This window comes from Leptopilina heterotoma, unplaced genomic scaffold (genome assembly GCF_015476425.1).
Source record: "Leptopilina heterotoma isolate Lh14 unplaced genomic scaffold, ASM1547642v1 Lhet_24, whole genome shotgun sequence".
Lineage (NCBI taxonomy): Eukaryota > Metazoa > Arthropoda > Insecta > Hymenoptera > Figitidae > Leptopilina > Leptopilina heterotoma.
Genome location: NW_025110956.1, coordinates 4,435,073 through 4,463,057, shown reverse-complemented (window position 1 = coordinate 4,463,057; position 27,985 = coordinate 4,435,073). Strand labels below are relative to the sequence as shown.

General features: G+C 25.4%; 2 protein-coding genes and 1 non-coding gene across 5 annotated transcripts; all 3 read right to left on the bottom strand.

Annotated features, from left to right (window-relative positions):
• Window positions 1-1,291: 1,291 nt before the first annotated feature.
• LOC122502873 lies at window positions 1,292-5,231 on the bottom strand. Its single transcript, XM_043613189.1, has 2 exons — window positions 4,458-5,231; window positions 1,292-4,387 (listed from the first exon to the last, which is right to left on the bottom strand). Exons 1-2 carry the CDS (start codon window positions 4,571-4,573, stop codon window positions 3,136-3,138), a joined length of 1,368 nt encoding a protein of 455 aa, XP_043469124.1. The 5' UTR covers window positions 4,574-5,231; the 3' UTR covers window positions 1,292-3,135.
• An 872-nt stretch (window positions 5,232-6,103) lies between these two features.
• Window positions 6,104-6,296, bottom strand: LOC122503045. Its single transcript, XR_006301702.1, has one exon. It is a non-coding gene; the product is annotated as a U2 spliceosomal RNA (small nuclear RNA).
• Window positions 6,297-11,324: 5,028 nt separating this feature from the next.
• Window positions 11,325-27,929, bottom strand: LOC122502872 (poly [ADP-ribose] polymerase tankyrase). Of its 3 annotated transcripts, XM_043613187.1 has the most exons (13): window positions 27,632-27,929; window positions 26,789-26,991; window positions 23,811-23,970; window positions 23,645-23,720; window positions 23,017-23,270; window positions 22,588-22,921; window positions 22,171-22,301; window positions 20,113-20,341; window positions 19,578-19,963; window positions 16,697-17,116; window positions 15,778-16,310; window positions 15,121-15,470; window positions 11,325-12,016 (listed from the first exon to the last, which is right to left on the bottom strand). In XM_043613187.1, exons 1-13 carry the CDS (start codon window positions 27,822-27,824, stop codon window positions 11,773-11,775), a joined length of 3,513 nt encoding a protein of 1,170 aa, XP_043469122.1. In that variant the 5' UTR covers window positions 27,825-27,929; the 3' UTR covers window positions 11,325-11,772. The 3 variants fall into 3 exon arrangements, with proteins under 3 accessions (XP_043469122.1, XP_043469121.1, XP_043469123.1); XM_043613186.1 differs by having other exon boundaries at window positions 11,326-12,016; window positions 23,645-23,970; XM_043613188.1 differs by lacking the exon at window positions 27,632-27,929 and adding an exon at window positions 27,295-27,401 and having other exon boundaries at window positions 11,326-12,016; window positions 23,645-23,970.
• Window positions 27,930-27,985: the final 56 nt, after the last annotated feature.

Here is a 27,985-nt window from a genome sequence, read left to right as displayed (position 1 = left end):
CATAAAATTTTTCGAAAACTATCAATTATTTAAAAAATTTTTTATAAAATTCTTCGCAAGAATTCAATTATTTAAAAAAATTTAACAAGGTTTTTTTCAAGTATTCAACTATTTTTATAAATAATAAAATTCTTGACCAAAATTCAATTATTTTTATAAACTTGAATAAAATTTCGTTACAAGAATTAAATTATTTATATAAATAATAAAATTCTTAACAGAAATTCAGTTATTTTTCTAAATTTGAATAACATTTGTTGGAAGAATTAAATTATTTTCAAAAGTAATAAAATTTTTCGCAAAAATTCAATTATGTTCAAAAATTAAAAAAAAAATTCTTGTAAAAATTTCAAATATCTTTATAAATAATAAAATTCTTCATCGAAATTCAATTATGTATTTTAGAAAAATTTTAATAAAATTCTTAGGAAAATTTTAATTATTTTCATAAATAATAAAACTCATCGCAGGATTTTAATTATTTTTTATACAATATTTAAATCGGATTCCTCCAAAAATGTAATTATTCTTAAGGATTTTATTAAAATTTGTCAAAAGAATTCAATTATTTAAAAATTTGTCGATAAAATTCTTTATGAGAATTCAATTTTAACAAACATTCAATTAATCAATAAATTATTTATTTTTTAATTTAAATAATTGAATTCTTCTCCAATTTTCTAATAAAAATTGATTTAAAAATGAATTATCGAATAATCGATTTATTATTAATGAAAATAATTGAATTATTGCAATGAATTTCATATACATTTTTTTTAAATAATTGAATTTTTTTAGAAATTTTACTACTTGTAAAAATTATTGAATTTTATTAGGATTTTTGTAAATAATTAACTGTTTTTTGAAAAATTTTATGGTAATTTAAATTATTATAAAACACGAAGAAGGCGATCACTCCGAGTCTTCAACTCGAAGTGATCGCCTTCTTCATGTTTTGTAATAATATTCTTATAAGTTGTTGAATTTCAAAAATGATTGAATTTGAATGTTTTGAAGAATTTTAATTCCTACAGAAAAATAATAATGATTAAATATTTATTTAAAAAAGAAGCTATTGATGTTTTGGAATAATTTTCCTTTGAAGAAATTTATAAATAAATGTAATAGAACATTTTTTTTGATTATCTAATAATTTTTAGAGTGAATCAGAATATTCTTCACTGCCAGGGAAAAAGTGAAAATTTTGTCTGGAAATCATGAAAAAATAAAATTAAATATTTGTGGCGACCCTGATTTAATTTTTAATTTAAATTGAATTTTAATCGGTAATTTATAAAAATATGTTTTAAAAAAATATTTCGTTCATTTGAAAGTACAAAACTTGTAGATTTTTCGAAATATTGTAATTCTTTATTGAAATTGTTTGTTGGATCAGTTGTATATATATTTTGTGCTTTCACATTTCTAATACAATGTAGCACCCGACATTTATCATATATAATATTTTACATCCAATGGCTTGTTTACTTAAATGTTCATTGCATCGGACATGTCACTAAATTTATGAAAAGAGAACTTGAGGCAAACTTTTATTTAAATATAATTTAAAATGGTTAAATTTTTACTAATTCAGATTTAGAGTAGTACGAAATTTAGTTGCAGTTAATTGTTCATTTTGACAGAATCAACAGAGAGAAAATTTACTAACTACACTTTGAAGAACAGAATTTTATAACACACAAAAATTAAAAATTCTGTATCCATGAATACAGAAACAGTAAATTGCAATAACCACACTCAAAATACGACACTCATGAGTGTCATTTTTTTCCGTAAGGGTTTCTTATCTAGTAATTCGCTAAAGGAAAATGTTTCAAAAAGAAAACGTTTTTCTTTATCCAATTTACAATTTTATTTGCAATTGCAATTTTAATTAATCTGCATGGCTCACTTTCATGGAATGTAAAGTGAGAATAAATTTTTTCCTTAATGCATTTTAATGAGTTTTTATAAGCTCATTATAGGCATATTTGAATGCGCGTATATTTATTAAAAGAGAATTCCATTTTTAGAAACAATATAAATACAATTCTTAATGTGTGAGGAAGTAGAAGCAGGATCCATGCATGCACAGTTTTAAAAAGATGTTTTAAAATAAATACACTTTGTCCACTATAAAACTTGTTAGAGAAATATATCTATATAAGAAACAAAATAGTTTCACCCGCTCATGGAAATAGGATATCTCATCATTATATACACCGCAGTCATACGCTTCGTTAAATCTTTTGTTATTAGTTCTAGACGAGGTCTTAAAATAGAAGAAAAAGTATTTTTTTCTATTGCAAGGAAAAAATATATGGTTTTTTCTTTAACAACGTAGTATATTTGTTAGGTTGATCTTTCATACATAATTCATTTATTATAATAATAATAATTTCATCTCCGAGAAGATATTCTCAATTTCATTATTAACCAATGTCAAGTGATGATTTTCGGCTTCACAAATGTTATTTCTGAATTTTTTACTTAAAAAATTCATATCTAGTTCCATAAACTTTAGAAAAGTGTGGTCCAGAATATTCACGCTGGCATAAAGGACGTCATAGACCACAAACTTCTTCATGAATCTCGCATATATGCTGTTTATTGTGCTCCTTTACAGTCTTGAAGGCTTCCGGACCATTCTCAAAAGGGATGGCTACATCAAGAAGACTTTGTCCTGGTTTTTTTTATTCAAAAGGGATTTTAATTAGAAATTTTGGAGGGCATTTCGCAATCTAAATGTTATTTGCGCCCTAGCACCTGGAGGAATAATAATTTTACCCCCCCCCCCCCAACCCTTACTACAAGCGAGGGACAACTCCCGCCCTCTCTTCGCACTACTGCCACTGATGAATACCTAATTTAGACTTTTATCTGCCGGAGGCCGTGCAGGTTAGGAGTTAAAGTGTAAGAAAGTGTGCATCACTTTTGTGAGGTACGTATACGTCGCTAGTTATTATTTAAAATGCAAAAGACGCAACTATAATTAGTTATCATTTTTAGGACTTACATAGTTTTCCTTATCGTAAGCATTTGACGATTCTCCTTTTCTTGGTGCTTCCGCCATCTCCAATTGTTGATCCTGGAAAGGTCCCCCTTTTTTTGTAATAGAATAGTTTTTGAATCCTTTCAGGAATCAGGAATCGCACAGAGAGCAATACAAGCAGAATAGATGTTCGACAGTATGGTCCCAGATGGGTCTGCCTTAAGCAGCGTAGGATATGTTATTCCATCTGGGCCAGGAGCCGTATTTTTAATGAATTTTAATTTTTTGATCACCTCAGTGGGCAAAAGTACCACTGAGAGTTTATCATTACTGGCAACATCCGTTAGACCAAAATCGAAATCTCTAGGGAGACTATCGACATTCAGCGTAGGGGCTTTAAAGATGTTAGTAAAGTGCTTCTGAATGTCTGAGATTCCGATTTTGCACTCACTCCTATTGCCCTTAAGTATCTCTTGTACCGCCCTTTTTTTATTTTTACGGTACATTTTTTGCAACCTTGTTGCTAATTTAGTTTTGGAAAGGGCACCGAGATTTTTTGGGCCTTTGTTTATATTCGTGCCCCTTTCCTCTTGAGCTGGAGGTTGGAATCGCCGCGCAAATTCAATAAAATCATTTGCGATTGCCTGAAGGGCATTACTACTATTAATCTGTTTTGAATTTTCTAGGATGCGCGCTCCTTCGTCCCGAACCTCGTTCATTCTTACATGCACTCTCACATTCTCATTACGCTCTAAGGGAGGGAGAGAATCATTTACAAGCACAATATGTGCTACATCAACGCTCGTTGAGGGGCGGACATCCCCTGATGATGTTGCGATGAGGTCCTCCCTGTTCATAGATGTCTCTTGTGTTTGGGAGGGCCAGGTCAGTTGACAAGGAGATTCGCCTAAGACCCTATCAGGAGTACCAACAGTGGGGACCAGATCGGGAGAGGCGGACTGCCCTCGCTGGTGGAGGTTGACCAGTGGTATTACTACCGGAGGCTGCAACGGTAGGTCGTAAGAGCCCTCATGATACTCTGAGAGGGAGGCAAGTCCGTTCTCAATATCAATGGTCCCCACCACGGCATTGTCACTAATGAGGGTTCTCCTCCTGGCCCTCATTTGACGTCTCGATAAATGTGACGAAGATGAAACAGGGGATTCGTTGATTATCCTACTCGTAGGTGTGGAGGGGATGTCCCCCAATGTACGCCTGGTCACATCAATTGTTTTCTCTCTCTCCCTCCTACGACGTCTGGTAACAACCCTCGATGCTATAGTATCAATCGGAGGGGGTGTCAATATTTTCTCATTTATACTATTTGTGACCTCTGTAGGGGTGGTGACGCTTTTAACATTAGAATTAATATTTTCTCCTTCTTGCTGTTTATACTTTATACTCGATTTGTAGAAATCTATGCTAAAAGAGTATAGGTCCCTACTCTTTTAGCATAGATTTCTACAAATCGAGTATAAACAGCGCCGTGCTTTTTAAGTATAGACCATGTCTTACTACAAACGCTTGATTTTTCTCTCCGTGTGACAAGGTTGACGAACGCATATAAGTCTTTTGGAGCATGCTCCAGAAAATTCATTACTATCCAATCAGTGAATTGACGAGCAGTGCTAGTACCAATGTTTTCCAAAGATGTTGCGTTTGTCCGGCTGTATCTTGAGAGGTATCTAAAAAAAAAAGTTGTAAGCGTTAGCTAATTGACTTGGGCAAAGTTTTTTTGAGCTCTTCGAGTTATTCTACAACTTTGAAAAATACGCGAAAATCAAAATTTATGCCCATTGAAAGAATATAAATTTTTGAAATAAATAAATTGTTTTAAGTAACTCATAATTTGTATTGAATTAATTAATTTATTAGAGTCAATTAATTATTTAATTGACCCAACTAAAAGTAGTAGTATTGAAAAAAGCCATTATTTGTAAAATTATTCTTTGCTTAATTCGATGGGTGATATTTAGAAAAATGTGACAATTATAACTGTAATATAATGTTGTTAATCAAATGTAAAATTATGTTAATCAAAATATTTTTTGTTAAATAAGTAAATTATGATTTTGTTCATATAAAATAATTTTATTACTCACTCGTCTTAAATAATAAATCGAAAACTATATATAAGTGAGTGAACGATCACTTCGAATAATGAAATCTATAAAATGTGAATAGAAATAAGATTCTCTTTGTTTTATCAATACGATTAATACAAATTTTATTGTAAAATATTATATAAACAATATATGTTTAATAATAAAACATTGTAGAAAAAAAATAAGTGCGATTAATAGTAATTTCAATTAATAATATAGATGAAAATTACTGTGTATTATATTAAATGCACTTTAAATAAGGGCGCAAAATTCGACCAATGAGATTCGCTCACTCCCCCCACTCTTTCTCCACAGGAGAATTTTTTTTTTGCCAAGAGCGGTTCAGTTTGAATTTAGCCGTCGCAGAGTTAACAACAAATATACCAAACAAATATGAAATTTTCTTAATATTACTCGAAAATTATTTACAATAGAATAAATAACTATTATCCCTTAAGTTAATATGAATTAATACTAAAAATGAGAAAATCTACTGCTAAAGTTAAGCTAAATTATTTTTTATTCTTAAGTAAACTTTTTGTTTAGTAAAATATATTATAATTTAACCTTAATTTAATCCCAATTGTTACTTAAATCAATTTTCTAAAATTAAGATAAACTTTTTTTTAAATTAAGTTAACTTGTTGTTTAAATTAAGCTAAATTATTCAAACTTAATAAAAATTTCTTCTCAAATTAGGTCAACTTGTCCAAATGAAGTTTGAATTCTATGTATTAATTTAAATCAAGTTGCCAAGTTTAAGTAAATACATTTTTTTATTTTTATTCTTTTAGTTTATAACAAAAAATAACATTAAAAAAAAGAGAATTTTCGACGAACAAAAAAATTGAATCTTTTAAGGATTCAATTACAAGGGACAAGGTACTTAGAAAAATTAAGACACTTTTAGAGTCTTAAATTTACAAGTATACATAAGGTATTAAAATTAAGAGAACAATTTTTCTTGTTTCTCAATTTTTAAGGGGGAAAATTTTGTTTAAATTCTATTAAGCGGGCCGTTCACTGCGGTACTGCAATGCAGAGACAACCCATGGCAGAGTCGGAGCAAGCCCCAGACACTCCGCCGATTTCCAAAAATCAGTTCGATATTCTGGCTCTTCAATGAAGAGCGTATCAGATATCAAGCTGATAAGAACAGATACTACACTTTGATCTTAGCCATAGGGCCGAGAAGCGATATTGAACAACGTTTTTCGTCAGCTTATATACTCTACAAAGAGTAAAACGATTGCGAGAAAGATGAAAAAACATAGTCGTGCGATCCTAGCGGTCGATTTCGAAAGTTGCACCCATTTTGCCGGGAAAATTCAAAAAATTTCCATCGCCACCCAACAGGTATATTGGCCTTTTTCGTTTATATTCGTTTTTAATGGTAATATTTATTAATAAAAAAAATTTACAATAATAGAAATTTTAATTAAAAAAAAAAAAAAATGCCTTCAAAATTTTTTATTGTCAATTTAATTTACTATCTTGAAAATGATTGAAAATTGTGTATATTAATACAATTTTGATAAAATTTCATGGAAGAATTAATTTTTTTTTTAGAAATTATTAATATTTTTCGAAAAATTCAATTTTCAAAAACTTTAATAAAATTAATATAATTAACATAATATTAAACACTCTTGTTTATTACTATTCAAAAATTGTAATAAAATTTCTCGAAAAAATATATAATTATTTTTAAAAATATTAATTAAAATCGATTATTTTAAATAATTTTTAAATAAATTCAATTATTTTCATCAATTATGATAAAATTGTTTTAAAAAATCATTATTTTCAAAATTTTTAATAAAATTCCTTCAAAAAATTCAATTATATTTTCAAAAATTTAAATAAAATTTTTTGAAACAATTAAATTATTTGTATATATTGTAGAATTATTAACAGGAATTCAATTATTTTTGTAGATAATAAAATTCTTCTGAGAAATTTAATTATTTTCAATACAATTTTAATTCAATTTCTAGAAAAAAAATCAATATTATATTCAAGAAAATTACAATAAAATATGTCTAACAGGTTCACTTATTTTTAAAAATTGTAATAAAATTTTTCTAAACAATTCAATTGTTCTAAAAAGTTTTTAATTAAATTTTTTGTAAATTTCAATTATCTTCAAAATTTTCAATTAAAATTATTTTAAAAAATTACATTATTTTTAGAAAATTTAATTAAATTCTTAAAAAAAAAAGAATTATTTACAAAAACTCTAATAAAATTGTTTAAAAGAATTTAATTTTATATGAATAATTTGAATATAATTTAATAGGAAAATTTGTTAATTGCAATTAATAATTTTTATTTTTTATTTTATTATTACAATTTATATTAAACACGATTATTTGTTATTATTAATTATTTATTAATTCTTGAAAATAATTCAATTATTTTAAAGATTTTAATAAAAATTTTTCCAAGAATTAAATTATTTTCAATACAATTTTAAGTAAATTTTCTCGAAATAATTCAATTATTTGTAAAAATGTTGATAAAATTCTTGAAATGAATTCAATTATGTATATTCAAATTTTTTCAAAAATACTTTGCAAGAAGTCAATGATTTTCAGTGCATCGAAAATTTGATTATTTATGAAAATAATTGAATTCTTGAATACAATTTTATTAAAAGTTTTTTAAATAATTGAATTCCTGCGAAAAAATTTATTATTTCTGCAAATAATTGAATTTTTGCAAAATTTAAACAAATAATTGTTTTTTTTAGAAGAATTTTATGAAATTTGTATTTAAAATAATTGAATGCCTGGGAAACTTTTACTATTTATTGATTTAATTGAATTATTACGAAGAATTTAAAAATAATTTAATTTTCCCTGGAATTCAATTAAAATAATTGAATTTTATTAAAAGTTTTTTAAATAATGGAACTAAAGATTGAAATAAATTTTTCAAAACAATTCAATTGTTTTAAAGAATTTTAATAAAAATCTTGCCAAGAATTAAATTATTTTCAATAAAATTTTAATTACATTTTCTCGAAAGAATTCAATTATTGAAAAAAATGTTGATAATGTTCTTGAAATGAATTCAATTGTTTTCAAATTTGTTGATAAATACTTTGCAAGAATTCAATGATTTTCAGTACATTAGTTTTAAAATTTAAAACATTTTAAAAAGAAAAATTATTTAAAAAGTTAGGAAACAAAAATCAAACCCTAACCAACTTCAAACTAAAATTACCGGAATACAATGATTATTAATATTGATATTTTAATATCTTGTAAATTGTAATTAGATTTATTTATTAATTAATTATAGGAAGAAAATAATTATTATTTATTATCAATATTTTAATAGCTTGAACTCTATATTGCAATAAATATTTATTAATTAACAGTGGAAAAAATCATTTTTCTTGGATTATGCACTTTCCTTAGAGAAAAAATAATTGTTTTGAAAATATAATATTGATAATTTTAGAAAAAAATGTTTACATATGTATTTCATGAAAATGTTTTAGACAATTAAAATAATGTACAATTACATATATAAATAATTGTCTGTGAGAATTTTTTTTCTTTCTTTAAATTAACATGAAAATAAATAAATAAAATTTTCCAATATTGATATATGCAAATTGACCTTGAATTGTTTGCTTATAAAAGGATCGTAATCGATTACGTTAAAATTTCTTTCTTCTTCGCAATTATAATCATAGATTAGGGTGAGATCAGTGGCTTATTTCAATCAGAGCATAGAATAACAAAAACATGCGACCAAGAAGATTCTCATTTTCTCATTTTATTAGTTATCGATGTTTTGTCCTCACCTCCATTCGGGGTTATCAAAATGCTAACGATCTGCTTTTATTCTTTTTTTTTTTTTTTTTTTGCTCATTTAGAAAATATAGGTATATATTGATCAGGCTTTTTTATTAATCATTTTATTTCTGTCCAATGAATCTATAAATAAATTTCCAGAGAAATTGATAAAATTGATGTAATATTGAAGAATCTATTAAAATCTTAGTGTCTCTTTATTAATCATCATTCAACAAATTTTTGATTAATTATTATTAATTATTCATATCACAATGAAAATTTGTAGGAATAGATTTTACAATTTTTCCTGGATGGTATTTTTTATTGATTATTTTTTTTATTTGTCTTACTGCGTGAATAATGAAATTGCATGTTTATATTTATTTAATTGACTGTTTTGTGCTAAAGTTTACTTCCTATTGCTTGGTATTGATAATGATAAAATTTTATCCTGCAAAATCATTAAAAGAATTCGCTCTCTCTCTCTCGGTGAATTTTCCCTGACCCTATATCTTTGAGAAAAAAAATATTTCACTTCACGCGAAAAAGAAAAAATTTTCAATTTCATCAAAGATAAAACATCGCTCTGGCGCCTTTCATTCTACATAAAAACATTTACAAATAAATTCCCCGAGACTATACAACAATTTACAAAACATGAAAATTTTCCTCTTTCTTTGCAATTTATATTTCATCCTGTTTTGTTTTCTGCAAGGACAAATTTTTCCGCTCAACATTTCAAATGCGATTTCGTACTTTTTTTTTAAAATAAAAAATTAATAATAAGGAAATGAGATTTTTCGGGGAAAGATTTCATTACATTCCATTTCGTAGAATTTTTTTTTCTTTGCAATAAATAAAATTCTAATTATTAATATTTGATAATATATTTAATAGAGAAGTTTACACTAAATCATTATACACACGAAACTGAATTGAATTCCACATTTATAATTAATTTTCAAAAGCATTCACGAATTCCTCTCGCATATAAAACAATTTTTACTCTCTTTTACAATTGTTTACAATAATTTTCGTAATTTTTAATTTTAGACGAAGAAATTTCTTTCTTTTTTAGGAATATAATTTTACAATTTTTTTTTCAAGTAAACTTGTCTATATTACAGAACAATACAGGGTAACACACACGTATAAACAATATACGACCCTTCAGAAAAAAAATGCATTCCGTCAATTCTTTTTTAAATCTTTAACTCTATGGCGCTTAATTCGATGTCAAAGGAAAAATTATTCTATTTTTAGTCTTTACTCCATTACTATAATGTATACAATATTTAGTATAATCGGCAGAAATGCAAATATATTTTTAGATGAAAAAAGAATGAAAAAAACAATTATAGAATTAAAAATGGAATGCCCAAAAAATTATTTCTCAAAACCGATAATAATAAGCATTTTATTTTCGTTTCGAATGAGATCTTTTTTAAGCGTTTTTTTTTCTTCGAGGACAATACGGAAAAATTCATGAAAAACATTTTTACTAAATTTTTGCAAATTCTTTTTAGAAAAATTATATTATACAAATTCAAAAAAAAAAAAAAAAAATTTGGTAAATTCAATTATATTACAAAATTTCTCTTTTTCTAAATTATATTACAGAAAGAGTTGAATTTTTTTTTAAACTTGATGTACCCCATTAAACGAGATACATAAAATAAACGTGACTAGAGATGCAGCACTCAGTTTTAGAATGGAAACTTTGGAAAAATTGAGATTTTATTTTCCCCGATTATTGCCCTACAATATTATTTTTTAAATTATTAATTATTATTATTCTTTTTTATCTAGATGAATTCTCTACATATTTAATAATTTTTTTCTTTAAAATATTTAAAATAAAATTTTCTATTGCTTAGAATATTTATTTGACTTTCAAACTTTCCAAGGTCACAGCCAGGCAGTGTTTGAAAAATTACATTTTTCACAAAAAATTCTTACATCTTTTTGTTCTCTCTTTTTTTTTAAATCTACTTCTAAGTTTAAAAATATCAATTAAAAATAGATAACATTCTCTCTTTTTTAAAAAAAGAACTTTTTGAAAGTGCACACAATAAAAAAAGAGAAGTCATCATTTCCTTAAATCTACTAATTTTTCGTTTTTTCCCAAATCATAATATCCTTTACACAGCACCAATTAATTAATTAATTAATAAATAAATAAAGCTAAAAGAAATTGTATTTCATTGCATTATTTTTCACAATAATAAATTTTCTTTAAATTACCTTTAAATTATGTTTAAATTTCTTTAAATTTTAAATTTAATTAAAAATTTTAATTTTCTTTAAATATTTTACATTAAATTTTATCTATAAACTGGAATTAAAAGAAAAATTATCTATTTCTCTAGTGAGATGTATTTAAAAATTCAAACGAAATGTAGTTTAGTAAAAAAAAACTACGTATTAAATAAAAATTGTATTTATCAATAAAATGAAAATTTCAATTTTACTGATATCCTCAATTTTTCCAGAATTTTTTACATCTCTTTTACATTCTCTTTTCGTTTTTTTTTTAAATCACACAATTAGAAGATCGCGTCATTCCTTTTTTCGCTTTTTGCTTCCTCGTGGAGGAAACTTTTTTTTTTTTTTTTTGTTAATTTTGGTAACGAAAAAACTGTTCGAAGACGCGAATAATTAGAGGGGATCACAGAAATGCAGTTCAATATCTCAAGCGAAAAGGAGAAGTTCATCCTTTAATGAGGCGGAGGCGATGAAAAAGCTTCGAGATCAAATATTTATGTATATTATTTATAGAAGAGATCTAGGACAATGAATCGCATGCCCTTGATCTCTGACAACAGCAGAGACGACGCAATTGTGCCGCTGGGCCAGTCTCTTGCGATCACCGTTCCTCGCTTCCCTCGCCTGATCCTCCAGTTTCTTGCTCGGGTCGAACGATTTGATAGGTTATCAAATATTCAGGATATGCCTGCTCACCTCTATAGACGACATATTCGGGGAACACGAGGCCACCTTGCGATGGCCGGCCCATTACACTGTGATGTCCTGGTGGTGCGTGCGCCATTTTCATTGCCGAAAATTGCAGGAATGATTTGCCGAGTGTTACACGGCAGAGTAATAAATGCCTGTAAGAAAGAAAAAATGTTAATAAATTAAATAAATATTTACAAAATAAATAAAATTGGATTATCAATAAAGTCAGATCTCGGATCGAATTTAAGGAGCAATAGTCAATTTCTCTGAATTTACCCTGATTTACAAAAAGAATATTTAACTTTCTCCCTCATACAGATTTCGCACTCAATAATTAATTTTAATAAAGTATCAAAAAGTAGTTTTCAGTCTAAAAAAAGTAATAAACAAGTTGTTCATTTCATGATCATTAAGCTTCCTCAATATAATATATACCAATTGTTTAATTTTTTATTTTAGAATAATTATTTTAAAGTGTTATGATAAAATGTCAAAAAATACAAAATTTCAATTTTTTGTGAAAAATTAAAATATTTATTAATTCTATAAATTTTGATAAAATATATACTTTATATACATGAATTGATTCGTTTTTATGTCAGGAATGCAATTTTGACAAGAATTAATAAAAATTTTAATATAAAAAAAAGTTATTTCAAAAAATCCAAAAATTAATTTTTTCAAAAATTAAAAAATTGTTGAAAAAATTTTTTTTTTTAGATATTTTTGAAAATCCTTCTGTCTGATTTTTAGTATTCATGATCGTAATACACCTACAAAATTTTATCAAAATCCATCAAGACGTGTAAGAGAAAATTTGTCCACAAGAATCGGTGACATACACACACACACACACACACACACACACACACACACACACACATACACACATACATCCGGACATTTGTTCCTCTCGACGAATTATATATACTACACTTGAAAATTTGTAAAAATAATTGATTCTAAAAAATTCGGAAATCGACATCACTATAAGGCTTCCTTTATGAGAAAGCAAAAAGTAGTAAAAAAATAGCTATCGAAAAATTAAACTTGACAACCAAAAAAATAATTTTAGACACTTTATAAAGCTGACAAAAATTCCATTCTATATTTTATTTTTCCTGACTTTTTCCTAATTTTCATCAAAAATATTTACTTCTCTCTTAACCTGCTAATAAATTGAATTCCTGCAACAAATTTTATTATTCATGAAAAAATTTAAATATTTATATAAATAATTTAATTCTTGGGAAGAATTTTATTAAAATTTTTAAATAATTGATTTCTTTCGACTAATTTTGTGCAAATTCTAATTTAAATACATAATTGAATTCCTGAGAAATTTTTATTACCTATTTTCATGAAAATAATTGAATTCTTAAGCAGATCTTTACAAAAAATTTCTAAAATAATTGAATTCTATTTGAAAATTTTATAAAGATAGTAGATATTGAAAATCATTTAATTGCGAAAAGATTTTAAAAATAATTAAATTTTATAAATAATTCTATTAAAATTTTTGACAATAATTGAATGTCTGTGTTGTATTTTATTAAATTTTTTAAAAAGTAATTTAATTCCTAAAAAGCATTGTATTATTTATGAAAATAATTGAATTCTTGCGAATGATTTTATTAGAATTTTTTTAATAAATTGAATTTCAAAGAAAAAATTTATTACTTCAAAAAAAATTGAATTCTTGTGATGAATATTGTTATTTACGAAAATAATTAAATTTTTCAAACAATTTTATTAAAATAACTCAAAATAGTTGAATTTTCGAGAATAATTTTGTCATTTATCGATCTAATTGAATTCGTTCGAAGAATTATTTATGAAAATAATTGAATTCTCGGGGAAAAATTTTACTAAAATCTAAAAGAATAATTGAATTATTTCAAAAAAATTTAATTACAATTGTATTTAAAATAATTGATTTCTTTCGAAAAATTTTATTAAAATATTTGAAAATAATTGAATTCCTGTGAAAAATTCTAATATTTTTTGAAAATAATTGAATTCTTCCAAAGAATTTGAAAAAAAACATTTTTTCATATAATTGATTTTTTCAAGGAATTGAAATTAAATTTTTAAGTAAATTCCTGTAAAATTTTGTTAAAAATAATTGAAATCCTGCGATGAATTTTATTTTTTATGAAAATTATGGAATAGCTAAGAATTTGACTAAAATTTTCAAAAATAATGATATTCCTGAGAAGAATCTTAATATTTTCCAAAATAATTGAATATTGCGGAAAATTTTATTAGAATTTTTTAAAATAATTGAATTTTCAAGAAGAAATTTATTACTTTTAAAAATAATTGAATTCATGTGATGAATATTGTTATTCATGAAAATAATTGAATTTTGCAAAGAATTTTATTAAAATGCCTCAAAATAATTGAATTTTCGAGAATAATTTTGTTATAATAATTGATTTCTGTTGAAAAATTTTATTAAAATATTTGAAAATAATTGAATTCCTGTGAACAATTCTAATATTTTTGTAAATAATCGAATTCTTCCAAAGAATTTCAAAAAAACATTTTTTTATATAATTGATTTTTTCGAGGAATTATAATTAAATTTTTAAGTAAATTCCTGTAAAATTTTGTTAAAAATAATTGAAATCCTGCGATGAATTTTATTTTTTATAAAAATTATTGAATAGTTGCTAAGAATTTTATTAAAATTTTCAAAAATAATTGAATTCCTGAGAAGAATTTTATTATTTATGAAAATAATTGAATTATTGCGAAAAATTTTAATAAAATGTTTAAAAAGAATTGAATTTGTGTGAAAAATTATGGTATTTTTGAAAACAATTGAATTTCTTTATAAGAATTTTATAAACATTGTTTTAAATAATTAATTTTTTCAAAATACAATAAATATTATGAAAATTTTATTTTAAATAGTTCAATTCTTGTGGAAAATTTTATTTGTGCAAATAATTGAATTTTTTTGATTAATTACTTTAAAATAGTATTAATGATAATTGAAATTCTTCGAAAAAAGACCGAAATAGTAGCTTTTAGTGGCTGAAATCTAAAAAAATGTACCTAAATAGTAGCATAATGTAAAAAAGTAGTAAATAGTAGATTTTAGTAGATGAGAGCGAAGCCTGGACTCATATCGATAAAAACTTTAATTCTAATTTTTTGTAAAATTTAAAATTGTAATTTTCAAATAAATTTTGTTTTGTATTTTTTCATATTTTGATTTGAAAAACACAATTATTATTATTTTTGTTACCTGTGACAGATGTAGCAACTTCGATCCTTGTGAGCAGGACAACCGGTACCGCCGCAAATTCCATAAACATATTGATTACTTTTGCTGCTATGCTCGGCGAAATAAATTCCAGCTCCGAACATTCCGCCGATGTAGGCGTGTCGTTCGTCGAATCCTTTTTGAACAATTGCGTTGATAAAAGGACTACCGTGAAAGAGCATTCTTTCATTCGCCTGTGGTAACGACAAATTTGACGTGATCCTCGTCAACGAACTCGGTGAAGTAGGTGCAGCGGCTCCAACTTCCTCCGCCACCTCCTGTCGCCTATGTGCGTAACGCTCCCACAATTTTCGGTTTTGCACTTTTTGAATCTATTCCCAAAAATAGTAAAAAGAAATTTAGTACTTTCTCATTTGTTATAATAGAATATAAATAATTACAGGGCGACCACTTCTTTTCCAAAAATAAATTCCCTGCTATTCTTCGGTCATGAATTATTTTTTCCAGTCGCTAGGAAAAATTCCCAAACAAAATATTTTATAAATTTGAAATTAATATTTACCAAAATCAAAAAATTTGAATCCATATCAGAAAAAAAATAAAAAATTACTAATTATCGGAAACAAAAAATTAAATTTCCATTACTTTTTAAAATTACATTATAATTTTTCTACTCACTCTGACAATATTGTATCTCGAGAAAATACCACCCGAAATACCATTATCCCGATGCTCGCGAATAGTATTTTGCATCTCCTCCTCAACAGCCAAAAATTCCTTGTCGTCCGTCAAGAGATCAACCAAAAGTGTTCCTGGATTAGCCGAAGGCGGCCATATCGAGCCGGCAGCTGAACTCAATAATTTATCCATTCCCTTGATCAATTTATGTCGATAACCATAAGCATTGACTCCAACATCCTTCAAATCCTCGTGACCCATTTCGGCGAGAATGTCGAGTGTTATCTGCTCGTGTTCAAACAGCTCGAGAAGATGATCTAAACCGAGACTTTGCAAAAAACCCGAAATATTCGTAATCGCATTACTGGCACTACGTTCATCGTCTTTTCCGTCACGATCTGAATTTTGTTCCGAAGACGTCATGGGACTTATGCATGATGATGGGCGAGCAATTGGTACGCACAATGTTATTGCTGCGCCGGACGGTAATATTACAGTCTCTTGCGTTAATGATGGTGGAGGTGAAACTGGAACTGAGAAAACGTTTTAGAAAATAGAAAATTTTACAGCTGATTCATAATGAAACATAATGATTAAATTGAATTATAATAAAATTATAATTGAATGATAATAAATACAGGGCTCGAACCAGTGAAAGTATTTCAAAATACGGATACTTTACGGACCAAAAATGAAAAAATACAAAATTATAACAAACAAAAAAAATAAAAAATATAACCATCCCGAGCCAAATTAGAGAAAATTTTACTTAAAACTATAAATTAAATTTTTCTTCATGTTCAAAAAACTGACTTTTACGGACTTAAAGCAAATTTACGAACCCAGTTCGAGCCCTGTAAACATTACAATAATAAAATGTTTTTCGTCTGTAAATAAATTTGGTGAATGAAAAAAATACCTGCTACAATACTCGGAGATCTACTGGTACCAACAACATTATTGACATTCGTCGAAGGCATCGATGGTACGACCTGTTGCGATGCCATTGCGTCTTGCAATAAACATCTAACATCATCGGCACTCGCCAAATCAACGGGCGTTTGTCCTTCTTGATTTTTCAAAAATGTATCAGCTCCATGAGCGAGAAGTAGAGCACACAACTGTGTTCGACCCTTTTGTGCAGCCTCATGCAATGGTGTAAAGCCCCATTTATCAGTTGCATTTACCACCGTATTATATTTTATTAATAATGCAGCTATGTCCAAATGGCCATAGCTCGAGGCATTGTGCAAAGGAATCAAACCACCTTTGTCTTGTGCATTCACATCAGCTCCTCGCTCTAATAAAAATTCCGCTACATCTAAATTATTGTACCCAGCTGAAAAATATTTCAATTATTATAGTAATTTTTCGCTCAATGAAAATCAAAATTGAAAGAAGGAATAAGGGAAAAAAGAGACTCAGAGTTGCCACAAATTTTAATTTTTGTTTTTCCCTGATTTCCAGACAAAATTTTGACTTTTTTTCTGAGACCCTAAAGAATATATTGATTCAGTCTAAGAATTATTAGATAATAAAAAAATGTTCTATTATATTTACTTAAAAATTTCTTTAATTGTAAAATTATTCGAAAACATCAAGAGATTTATTTCTTTCAAATATAAATTTAATCATTAATATTGTTTCATAGGAATTAAAATTCTTCAAAAGATTCAAATTCAAACCTCTTTGAAATTCAACAACTTATAAGAAATATAAAACATGAACAAATCGATAACTCCGAGTCTTCGACTCGGAGTGATCGATTTCTTCCTGTTTTATAATAATTAAAGATGACCGAGTAATGAATTAATATTTTATATTATAAGAATATTGTTACTAAAACTTCTTGAAAATTATTTTCATCATTTCCATTTAATTATTATTTTCTAGAACTTTCAACTAAAATTCGTTCCTAAATCAATTATTTTCAATAATTTTTGAAAAAGTTCTTTAAGAATTATCAAATCCATTTGTTAACAATTCAATTTTACAAAAATTTCGATTATTCGGCAATTCTTCAATTTAAATATATGTATATTAGAAAATAAAAACTTCAAATAATTTCACAAAAAAATTACTTCTATAGAATTGTTACTTAAAAGATAAAAAAATTCAGTTTATCAAAGATTTTAATCTGAAAACTGTTAAAAATTCAAATATTTCTCAAAATTGATTTAAAACTTTAACTGAAATTCATTTTTAAATCAATTTTTATTAGAAAATTCTATGAGAATTAAATTATTTAAATACAAAAATAAATAATTTATTGAATAATTAAATGTTTCTTAAAATTAAATTCTTATAAAGAATTTTGATACACAAATTTTGAATAATTGTATTTTTTCGACAAATTTTAATAAAACTTTTAAAAGAAAAATCGTCGAAGAATACAGATGAAATTGTTACAAAAAATTCAATTCTGCAATGAGTTTTAATATTATTAATGAAAATAATTGAATCCCTAAAAAGAATTTTAATATTATGGAAAGTAATTAAATTATTGCGAAGAATTTTATAAACAAATATTAAATAATTGATTTTTTCGATAAAATTATGCAAATTCTATTTTAAATAATTGAATTCCTGTTAAAATTTTTCTTATTTATGACAATAATTCAAATTTTGACGAGAATTTAAAAAAAAATTTTGAAAATAATTGAATTTCTGCGAAGAATTTTATTTCTTCTGAAAATAATTGAATTCTTGTGATAAATATTGTTAGTTATTAAAAAAATTGCGTTTCGAAAAAAATATTGAAAATAATTGAATTTCTGCGAAGAATTTTATTATTTTTGAAAATAATTGAAATTCTGCGAAGAATTTTGATATTTTTGAAACTAATTGAATTCTTGTATTGAATATTGATATTTATTAAACTAATTGCATTTGGAAAAAAATTGTAATAAAATTTATGAAAATAATTGAATTTCTAAGAAGAATATGAAAATAATTAAATGTTTGCGTAAAATTTTCTTAAATTTTTTTTAATAATATATTTGAATAAATAAATAAATAATAATTGAATTCTTTTAGAGAATTTTTTTAAAATATCAGATATTCAAAATCATTGAAATAAGGAAAATTTTTGAAAATAATTGAAATTTTGCCAAAAATTTTATTGAATTTTTTGAAAATAATCGAAATTTTGTCAAGAATTTTATTAAATTTTTTAAAAATAATTGAATTTTGGAGAAGAATTTTATTAGATACTTTTGAAAACAATTGAATTCTTGCAATCATTTGTAACTTCTCCAAAATTCAATTATTTTAGTGTTTTTAACTAAAATTCTCCTATAAATCCATCATTTTTAATAATTCATTAAATGTGTATTAAAAATAAAAACTAACTTCAGAATTTTTAGTTCTTAAAGAATTAAGTTATTTAAAAAGAAATTATTGTGAGAAATAGAAAAAATTGAAAGTTTTGTATTAGAATTCGTGGTAATTTCATAGTTTATGAGGCAAACAAAAAGGCACAAAAATTCTGAATCTTCTTATGAATTTTAAACAAATTTAATTTTTTCCTGTTCTTTTCATAAAATTCTCTGACTTTCCCCTGAATTCCCTAGCCTGTGGCAACCCTCAGAGAGGAAAGAAAAAAGATAGAAAAAAAGAAGAATTTGAAGAAAGAGAGAAAAAAAAGAATTTGAAGAAAGAGGGAAAAGAAGAATTTGAAGAAAGAGAGAAAAGAAGAAAAAAAATAAAGGAAGAAAGAAAAAGTAATAAAAATGATCTAAAAGAGAAAATAGTTTTTAGACGAAATAGATAAATATTTTCTTTTTTGTTAATCATCATACCTGCTAAATGTAGAGGCGTACTATTTCGTCCCTGTGCGTCTCTACAATTAATATTGTCAGGAGTAACAAGTCTTTGAACTCTCGCGAGATTTCCTTTCTTCGCTGCGTCCAATAACGCGCTATTTCCTCTAAGAAGGTCTGCAACATCCTGATCTCCCTCTCTCACGAGATCCAAAGGCGTTGCACCGTCTCGATTCTTTTTTGTCGCGTCCGCCCCGTGCCTCAGCAGAAGACGTACAATTTCGCACTTTCCCTTCGCTGCGGCTTCATGTAAAGGTGTGAATTTCCAGAGGTCCGCCACATTAACAGACGCTCCATGTTTCACCAGAAGTTCCGTCACTTCATAGTGACCGTAGGAACATGCATTGTGAAGTGGCACCAAACCGCTAATTAAAAAAAAATTCAATTCTCATTAGAAATTAATTGTTGAATTTAAAAAGAAGAAAGAAAAAAAGAGTATTTTATAAACTCCGTTGAATTATTCTTTTTTAAATGTCTAATTAATAATTTTCCTGGCAAGTTAAGACGATGTTACCCTTTATCCTTAGCGTGAACGTCAGCGCCATGTGCTAGAAGATATTCCACAACCGGAACACGATTGTAACCCGCCGCAAAATGCAATGGGGTTGAATGTCGTCCGTCTAAATCGCGGCAATTCACTGCATGAGGATTCGATTGAAGAATTCTCTCAACTGCCGTTAAATCGCCCGATTTACTCGCCTCTAGAAGTTGAGCCTCCACGTCTTCGGTTCCATTTGGTGGATCTAAAAATAATTTAATAAAAATTAATTTGAAAAATATGCTGACATTTTTGTAATAAGTTGCAATTTTTATTCCTATTATTGTTACAAGTAAAAATTAAAATTCTAATAAAATATCTTTAAAACATTTGTTCAGAGAAGGCTACAAGAGTTTTAAGGTTGTCTACTAATTTTAAAAATAAAATTAATTACTGTCCCTAGATTATTTTCAAAAAATTTCAATATTTCAAAAAATTACAATAAAATTCTTTTAAAAAATTCAATTATTTTTAATGGAATTCTAGAAAAATTCAATTATTTCGAAAATCTGCAATTACTTGTTTATAAACATTCAATTATTTTTAAAAAGTAAAATTGAATTATTTTAATAACCTACTTTTTCAGAAATGCAAATAAAACTTTGCGAAATTTCAATTTTAAAAAGAATTTGGTGACTCTTTATAAAATTCAATTATTTAATTTTCTTAAGAATAATTATCAAATTGATGAAAATTTTGAGAAATTAAATGGAAAATAATGAAATTTGTTAGAGAATTTGATTACAGATTTTTAAAAAAATCAAATTTCCAAGGAATTTTAATTGAAATTTTGTGAAATTGAATAGAAAATAGTTCAAGTTGATAGACAATTTATTTTTGAAATATAAAATATTAATTCATAAAATATTAATAATTAAATTCATCTAATTATTTTTAATTATTCTTTCAATTATTAGATTAAAATATCTTGAAAATTCAATTTTTTTAAATATGCAATTAAATTCTCTAATAGATTTAATTATTTCAAATTTAATTTCGCAAAGTTTTTTTTAAGAATAATTATCAAATTGATGAAAATTTTGAGAAATTGAATTGAAAATAATTAAGTTTGTTAGAGAATTTGATTACAGATTTTTTAAAAAATCAAATTTCCAAGGAATTTTAATTGAAATTTTGTGAAATTGAATTAAAAATAATTAAAGTTGATAGAGAATTTAATTGTGAAATATAAAATGTTAATTGATAAAATATTAATAATTCAAGAATTTAATAATTATACTTAATTCATCTAATAATTCTTTGAATTACATTTTTTTAAAAAGTCAAGAACAATTTAATTAAAATTTCTCTGAAAGTCAGTTTTTCCAACAATTTAAATAAAATGATTTAAGAATTAATAGAAATTTTATTATTATTATTTTCAGTTTTTATTTAAGTTTTAAATCATTTTTAAAACAAAAATTTAATTATTAGGTACTTATTTTTACACGGCATTTAAAATTTTGAAAAGCAGATTAAAACTTTCTAAAATTCAATTATTTATGAAAATTGCCATTTTGTTTAAATAAATTCTTTTCTAAGTTAATTATAATTAATAACTTTATGAAAGTTATTCTAAAATTTAATTACCCATTTACAATAAATAAGAAAAAGTCATGGTATTGTTTTAAAATTCATTGTGATTCAAAAGTTTTGAAGGTGAAAAAAAATTCAAGGTTTTCAAGTTTATCAAAAATATTTTTGAACACCAGTAACCAGAATTTTTGTTATAATTCTAGAAATTTGATATTTTTCCAGTACTTTTGATAAAATTCCCTGACATTTCCCTAATTTTTCTGTTCAAATTCATTTTTTCTTATTTTTCCCTGACTTGTGGAAAACTTATTATAAAAAATTATTTAAAAAAATAATTGAATAAAATATATTATAAATTATAAAAAATATTTTTAAAAAATATACTTATTACTAAAAAAATTATGAATAATAATTTATAATAAAAATATTATAATTGCAAAAAATGAAACAAAAAGGTGAAGCATGCAAAATAGTAAAATGTTATTTTCAGCTTATTACCTTGTAAAATTTTCAAAACGTTCTCGGTGGCTACTTGAGCTGCAGTATATCCTTGAAGAGATACTATTGATTGATCTACATTGTACGATAAAAGAATTCTACATGCCTGTACATTATCCTCTCTTGCACATCTGCAGACAATTAAGAATCAATTAATCATTATTGCGTGCAATTTGAAAATATGCTAAAATTTGAATTTGAATTTCAAATTATGTACAATTTATTGATAGAAAAATTGATGTATCCATTTTTCTTTCAAATGGAACATTTTTAATTGTATTTAAATTAAGTTCTCCAAGTGCCAAACGGAGAAAAAGTTAGTAAATAAAGGTTAAAAGTAATTAAGAGTAAAAGTAAAGTAAAATAAAATAAAAGATAGATTTTCCCTCTCTGGTAAAATAGTAAAAATTGAAAAACCTGTGCAAGGAGGTTTGTCCCAATCCATCCAGTGCATTCACTTTGGCGTTGTGTCTTAAAAGAATATCCATAGCATCGTAATGCGAATGATCGGCAGCGACGTGAAGTGGCGTAAGAAAGTCCTTATTCTTCTCATTCAATGTCGGACTTTTTCTAATTAAAATTTCGATAATTTGCTTTCTTTTTGGAAAAGGCGAGGCGACAGCACAATGCAAAGGCGTATCACCAGTATAAGGGTGCTTAAAATTCACCACTTCTGGTGATAAATATTTTTTCAATTTCGTTGAATCTGCTTGTCGACAAGCATCTAAAAGGCAATGGCCTTTATATTCGTCTGCAATACAAAAAAAAAAGAAACGTAGGTATCAATAACAAAGAGAAAAAATACAAAAACAAAATAGCAAAAATTGAAAAGATCTCAAGACTCACAAGCTAATCTCTCTTGCAGCTCCAGGGTTGGAGCAACGTCGATAGCACTTTTACTGTGACAATTTAATTGCGTCGGATCGGCGCCTTCACTCAAGAGAAGAGAACAAACCTCCGCTCTTGATTTACTTGCTGCTTCGTGTAATGGAGTAAAGGCCCACAAATCACTGGCGTTAACTGCTGCTCCGTGCTTCAACAACGCCTCGGTCACGTCGAAATGACCATACGAACAAGCGTTGTGAAGTGGCACTAGTCCTCTGTCAATAAGAAAATCAAAAATTATTCTAAAATAATAATTATCACAGGCTTCGCACTCGACAATTATTTTAAAAAAAAGAAGCAAAAAGTAGCTTTAAAACTGACAAAAAAAAGTAAAAAAAAAAGTAGCTAACGAAAATTAATTTTGACGACTCAAAAAAAAAACTCGTTTTAATTTAAACGATTCGCAAATCTCAATTATTATCAAAATTTTAATTTAAAATTCTTCAAAAAGACGAATAGTAGATGAGTGCGAAGTTTATTATTATTATTCCAAATGTAAATGTAAAATGTAAAAAAGAATGTAAAAAAAGAAATGGAATATTGGAATATTAGTAAATTTAGATCGAAAAAAGAAAAAATCAAAGTGTACCCTTTATCTTTTGCGTGAACGTCAGCTCCGTTTTGCAGTAAAATTTGAACGACCCTGGACCGATTGTAACCTGCGGCTAAATGTAGAGGAGTTGATCGACGTCCGTCACTCGCGTGACAATTAACATTCAAAGGATTTAAAAGTTGTAAGAGACGTTCTTCATTACCCGATCTAGCTGCTTCTAATAGTTCATCTTTTTTGTATTCTCCCGTCAATACTGGCTTCGTCGCTATATCCGCTAAATCCAGAGCTGTTTTTCCTTCCGTATTTCTAATATTCGAATCCGCTCCGTGTTGCAGTAGTGCAATACAAACGTCAATTTTACCCTGAAAACAATGTTAAAAGAATAAATTAGACAAACGTCAATATTTTATCCTGAAAATAATATTTAAAAAAATATTTAAAATATTTAAAAAAAAAATAAACGTCAATTTTAAACTAAAAAATAATGTTAAAAAAATACAATATCAATTTTATCTTCATAATAATAAAAAATAAATTCATAGAATGGAAAGATTACAAATAAAACAATAAACATAAATTATATCCTAAAAAATATTTTAAAAATACAAAGACAATTTTATCTTCATAATAATAAAAAATAATAATTAAATAATAATATAAACTAAATTTATAGAATGGAAAAATTACAAATAATTATTCTTCTGTTCGGTAATTAATTAGGGTTACCACAAAAATTTAATTTTGTTTTTCCCTGACTTTTCCCTAATTTTCAGATAAAAATTTTTATTTTTCCCTGGCCATAAAGAATATTCTGATTAACTCTAAAAATAATTAGATACTCAAAAGAATTTCTATTTACATTTATTTACGAATTTCTTTAATTGTAAAATTATTCGAAAACAAGAATAACTTTTTTATCAATAAATATTTAATATTTAATTATTATTTTTCCATAGGAATTAAGATTTTCAAAAAATTAAAATTCAAACCTTTTAAAATTTAATAATTTATAAAAATATTTTGTTATCAAACATGAAGATATCGATCAGTCCGAGTCTTCGACTCGAAGTAATCGATTTCTTCATGTTTTAGAATAATTAAAGATGACCGAGTGTTAAATCATTATTTCATATTATAAGAATATTTTTACTGCAACTTCTTCAGAATTATTTTCATCATTTCAATTCAATTATTATTATTTTCTAGAATTTTTAACTAAAATTCTTCTTGAAATCAATTATTTTTAATAATTTTTGAAAAAGTTCTTTGAGAATTTAAAATTTTATTTGCTTATAATTTAAATTTACCAAAAATTTCGACTATTCCGAAATTCTTCAATTAAATATATATTAGGAAACAAAAACTTCAAATAATTTCACAAAAAAGTTCAATTAAACTTTTTCAAAAAAAGTAATTCTACACAATTGACAGTTAAAAGTACGAAAATTCAAATTTCCAAAGATTTGACCTATAATATGAAACTTTTTCAAAATTCAATTACTTTGCAGAATTGATGCTAATAATTTTAATATTCAATTAAATTTTAATATTCAATTATTATTTTAAATTTTAACTGAAATAAATTTCCAAGTAAATTTTTATTAAAAAATTCTACTAGAATTATTTGAATACAAGAATAAATTCTCATAAAGAATTTTATCAACAAATTATTAAATAATTAAATTCTTTTGACAAATTTTAGTAAATTTTTTAAGAATAATTACATTTTCAAAGATTTTAATTTAAAATCTTTTCAAAATTCAATTATTGCTAAAAATTCAGACTATAATACTTTTAATATTCAATTATTATCTAAAATTTTAATTAAAATTCATTTTTTAATCAATTTTTATTAGAAAATTCTACGAAAATTCAATTATTTAAATACAAAATAAATAATGTATTGAATAATTAAATGTTTCTTAAAATTGAATTTTTTTAAAGAATTTTATCAACAAAATTTTAAATAATTGAATTGTTTCGTCAAATTTTAATAAAAATCTTCAGAATAATCCCATTTTTCGAGAAATTTGATTTAAATTGTATTTAAAATAATTGAAATTCTGTGATGAGTTTTATTATTTATGTAAATAATTGAATTTTCGTGAAAAATTTTATTATTTCGTAAAATAATTGAATTCTTGTGAAGAATTTTATTGGCATTTTTAAAGGTAATTGAATTCTGTTGGAAAATTTTATTAAAATAGTAGATATTGAAAATCATTGAATTGAGGACAATTTTTGAAAATAATTGAAATTTTGACAAGAATTTTAATAAAACTTTTAAAAATAATTGAATTTCGGAGAAGAATTTTATTCTTTATAAAGATAATTGAAATTTTGACTAGAATTTTTAAATAATTTTTGAACATAATTGAATTTTTGCGAAGAATTTTATTACTTTTGAAAATAATTGAATTTCTGCAATCAAAATGAAATTTAAAAATGAAATTTTTTTTAGTGTTTTCAACTAAAATTCTTCTATAAATCTATTATTTTTAATAACTAATTAAATACATATTTAAAAATTTTACTAATTCACGAAGAATTTGAATTATTATTTAAAATTTTCCAAAAAACTAAGTTCTTTAAAATTTTTAATTAAATTGATTCAAAATTGTAATTTTATAAAATTTAAAACTAAAAACTTTTGAATTTCATCTATTTATGTAAATTGTAAACGCAACTCTTTTAGAATTCAATTAATTTTGAAATATTTAAGGAAAATTAAATTATTCATTAAATAATTTATAAATAATAATTTTCTGATTGTTCTTCAAGAATTAAGTTATTTAAAATAAAATTCTTGTCAGTAATAGAAAAAATTGGAGGTTTTGTATTAAAATTCGTGCTAATTTCATAGTTTATGTGGCAGACAAAAAAGACACAAAAATTCAGAATTTTCTTATGAATTCTAAAAATTTAATTTTTTCAATTACTTTTAATAAAAATCCCTGACTTTACCCTGATTTCCCTGACCGATTCTACATTTCCTGACTTTTCCCAGAATTCCCTAATCTGTCGCAACCCTGTTAATAAAATTGATCTTTAGTTGCGAATAATTTAATCCAATGTCGAATAGATTATTTTCACGTTGAGATTAATTATATATTTTTGTTTACAATCAATGTTTACCGTTATAATAACTTTTACGAGCATAGGAAAATGATTATCTTTTACCTTAATAGCTGCCTCGTGTAATGGTGTATAATTCCAATTGTCACGTGTATTTGGATTGGCTCCTGCTTCTAATAAAAGTCTTACAACGTCATAGTGACCAAAGGAACAGGCATTATGTAAAGGATGAAGTCCTCCATCGTCACGAGCCTGTATCGATGCACCAGCTAGAAGTAAAAATTCAACCACGTCTCGTCTACCGTAACCTGTAAAAAAGCAATCATGTCAACATCTCAAATAAAAATCAACTAAAAAAACATATTTCTAAATTAAATCTCTTCTTTCGAAACTAATAATTTCAGGGAAAAAAACATTCATATTAAATTACATTTCAGTCTTTAAAAAAAACCGAGTTATTAAATTTCAAATTACATTTCCTTATTCAAACAATATCAAGAAATAAATATTCAAGAGAGAATATAAAGACTGAGAATAGTTTAAAATTTTACAATAAACATCTAAACAATTACACGATTATAAAGAAAAGTAAATAGTATCACAAAAATTACATATTATAAACATTTATTGTCAATTTCAAACAAATAAATGAAATAAATAATCAATTTAGATAGAAATTTTCACTGTTACTATGCAGACATAATTAAAACCATAGCGAATGACAACATAATCTAGTTGGAAAGGAAAAGAATCACCTTGATGTTCGATGAACCGTTAAGGTGAGTGACTCAACTAAAATATTTTTATTATTTCTTCCCATATCTTTTTTAAAAAAAAGAAATTGTCAATTAATATTAATTTCAAACAAAAAAACAAAAAATATATAAACGAGAAAACTAAATGGGTGTGAGAGAAAAAAAAATCTATGTGTGTATATATATTACTCACCAGCTGCAAAGTGAAGTGGAGTTGATTTCCGACCTGCAGTATCACGAGCATTGACCGTTTTCGGAGTCACTAATTTTTTCACCCTTGCTAAATCACCAGTTTTACAGGCTTCAAAAAGTTCTCTTAATGGATCGGTATTTACTGTCCCTGCTAGGGATTCAGGGTTCGTCAACACTGATCGTCGTGCTGCCATTTCACACGGCCATTTTTAAGCTTGTTCAATGCAATATTTTATTTTTTTTTTTTCACTGCACTCTTGCAAAGGCACAAGTTACATTTGCCATTCGCATGCGCACACATGCGCGCATGGAAAACAATTCCATATACAAACAAACACAATTACACAATTAAATG

Coding starts and splice junctions, on each gene's coding strand:
- LOC122502873 (XM_043613189.1), bottom strand. CDS start 4,573: ATGCTCCAAAAGACTTATATGCGTTCGTCAACCTTGTCACACGGAGAG. Junction 4,388..4,457: donor GCGCTGTTTATACTCGATTT/GTAGAAATCTAT, acceptor ATCGAGTATAAA/GTATAAACAGCAAGAAGGAG.
- LOC122502872 (XM_043613186.1), bottom strand. CDS start 27,824: ATGGCAGCACGACGATCAGTGTTGACGAACCCTGAATCCCTAGCAGGG. Junction 23,971..26,788: donor TACACGAGGCAGCTATTAAG/GTAAAAGATAAT, acceptor CATTGTTTTCAG/GGTAAAATTGACGTTTGTAT. Junction 20,342..22,170: donor CGTTTTGAAAATTTTACAAG/GTAATAAGCTGA, acceptor AATTATTTTTAG/ATCCACCAAATGGAACCGAA.